At 34.4% G+C, this 2,256-nt stretch overlaps 1 protein-coding gene across 1 annotated transcript in view; it reads left to right on the top strand.

Annotated features, from left to right (window-relative positions):
• The window catches only part of LOC123250009 (maltase-glucoamylase, intestinal-like), a gene marked incomplete at its 5' end in the record, with an annotated part of 20,443 nt that extends 20,229 nt beyond the window's left edge, over positions 1-214 (top strand). The window contains one exon of the mRNA XM_044679061.1: positions 5-214. Coding sequence (XP_044534996.1) covers positions 5-214 — 210 coding nt within the window. The remainder of the gene's footprint in view (positions 1-4) is intronic.
• Between the last annotated feature and the right edge of the window lie 2,042 nt (positions 215-2,256).

Below are 2,256 nucleotides of genomic sequence, written 5' to 3'. Positions count from 1 at the left end.
CAAGCTTTCAGACAACTTCTTACCCACCCATCTTAATCAATTCTCTTCCCGACTTTCCCGACCTGCTTCCTTGCGGAAGACAGGAAATATGGTAATTGCTGGTCCAGATTCAGAAACAGGTGAGGAATTGGACTTTTGCCTGGGCCAGAGTCCGATTTTCTCCCATACTCAATCATGCAAACAGTCACACTGCACAGTCACCTCTGGAAAGTAGTCACGAAATCTGGGAGAGAACTTTCCTTGTCCCAGTGGTCCTTAGGGGGTCGAATCCAGCACCAGACGAGCCCCCCATATGTTAGGGTCCAAATGGACGACTGCCCAAGGAGCACATGGAGACAATGCAATCCAAACAAAGGGAAGACTTTATTTCTAGTGCACGCTAGGGGCGCTCAGCAAGACAGTTCCGGGGAGGCATAGTCAGAATAAAGATTATATATGTTTGGGGTGGTGGGAAACTCAGGGGGTGGCAGGTAAGATGGCAGGTGTTGGCAGACTCGGGGGTGCTCTGTAGTTCTTGAAGCAGAACTTCTGTAGCCTTTGTAGTTAGTGGTTTTTGGCTGTTTCCCCAAGCATGTAGGGTTTTTATGCTACATTTGGGAGCCTAATGAATACCCTATTGTTAGTGACCATGGATTTCTCTAAGACATCCTGACCTGTTAGTAACTTTGGGTTTCTCAGAGCCAACCTGATTGGGGAGTCCCTAGCTTGTGTTTGCTTATGGTTGCTTAGTTTCTGTGTCATGACTTTGGGGTTCTACAGGAGTAACCATCATGATCACGTGCTGGAGTCTTTTTGCTAGTATTCTATTTAAGACTTTTGCATCTATGCTCATTAAGGAGATTGGTTTATAGATTTCTTTCTCTGTTTTTTATCTGCCTGACTTTGGAATCAGTACCATATTTGTGTCATAAAAGGAATTTGGTAGAACTCCTTCTTTGCTTATTTTGTCAAATAGTTTGCATAGTATTGGGATTAGCTGTTCTTTAAATGTTTGATAGAATTCACTTGCGAATCCATCTGGTCCTGGGGATTTTTTTCTTAGGGAGTACTTTGATGGTTTGCTCAATTTCTTTTTCTGATATGGGATTATTTAAGTATTCTATTTCTTCTTCTGTTAATATAGGCAATTTATATTTTTGTTAATACTCATCCATATCACCTAGATTGCCATATAATTGGGCAAAATAGTTCTTAATAATTACCTTAATTTCCTCTCCATTAGAGGAATCCCTTTTCATCTTTGATACTGTTAATTTGGTTTTCTTCTTTCCTTTTTTATTAGATTAACCAGTACTTTATTTGTTTTTTTTGAAGTACCAGCTTCTAGTCTCATTTATTAATTCAATAGTTCTTTCACTTTGAATTTTATTAATTTCTCCTTTAATTTTTAGAATTTCTAATTTAATTTTTATCTGAGGATTTTAAATTTGTTTTCTTTCTAGTTTTTTAAATTTGAATGCCCAATTCATTGACCTTTTCCCTTCCCGATTGTTAATATATGCACTCATGGGCATAAATTTTCCCCTGAGTACTGCTTTAGCTGCAACCCATAGATTTTGATATGATGTCTCATCATTGTCATTCTCTTCAATGAANGTCTTATTTATTAATTCAATAGTTCTTTCACTTTGAATTTTATTAATTTCTCCTTTAATTTTTAGAATTTCTAATTTAATTTTTATCTGAGGATTTTAAATTTGTTTTCTTTCTAGTTTTTTAAATTTGAATGCCCAATTCATTGACTTTTTCCCTTCCTGATTGTTAATATATGCACTCATGGGTATAAATTTTCCCCTGAGTACTGCTTTAGCTGCAACCCATAGATTTTGATATGATGTCTCATCATTGTCATTCTCTTCAATGGATATTATTATTCATTATGTTATATAATTATTATATTATAATATCATAATATTACATATTATATATAATAATAAAAATTATTGTTTCTATGATTTGTTCTTCAACCAATTTTGGAGAATCATATTATTTAATTTCCAATTAATTTTTGATTTGTCTCTCCATGTACCCTCACTAATTATTATTTTTATTGCATTATAATCTGAAAAGTTTGTATTTATTATTTCTGTTCTTTTGCATTTATTTGTCATGTTTTTATGCCCTAGTACATGATCAGTCTTTGTAAATGTACCATGTGCTGCTGAAAAGAAAGTGTATTCCTGTTTGTCCCTATTTATTTTTCTCCATATATCTATTAACTAATTTTTCTAAGATTTCATTCACAAATCTTACCTC

This window comes from Gracilinanus agilis, chromosome 5, assembly GCF_016433145.1.
Source record: "Gracilinanus agilis isolate LMUSP501 chromosome 5, AgileGrace, whole genome shotgun sequence".
Lineage (NCBI taxonomy): Eukaryota > Metazoa > Chordata > Mammalia > Didelphimorphia > Didelphidae > Gracilinanus > Gracilinanus agilis.
Note: the sequence above shows the minus strand (reverse complement) of the source record. Positions and strands in the feature narration are given on the sequence as shown.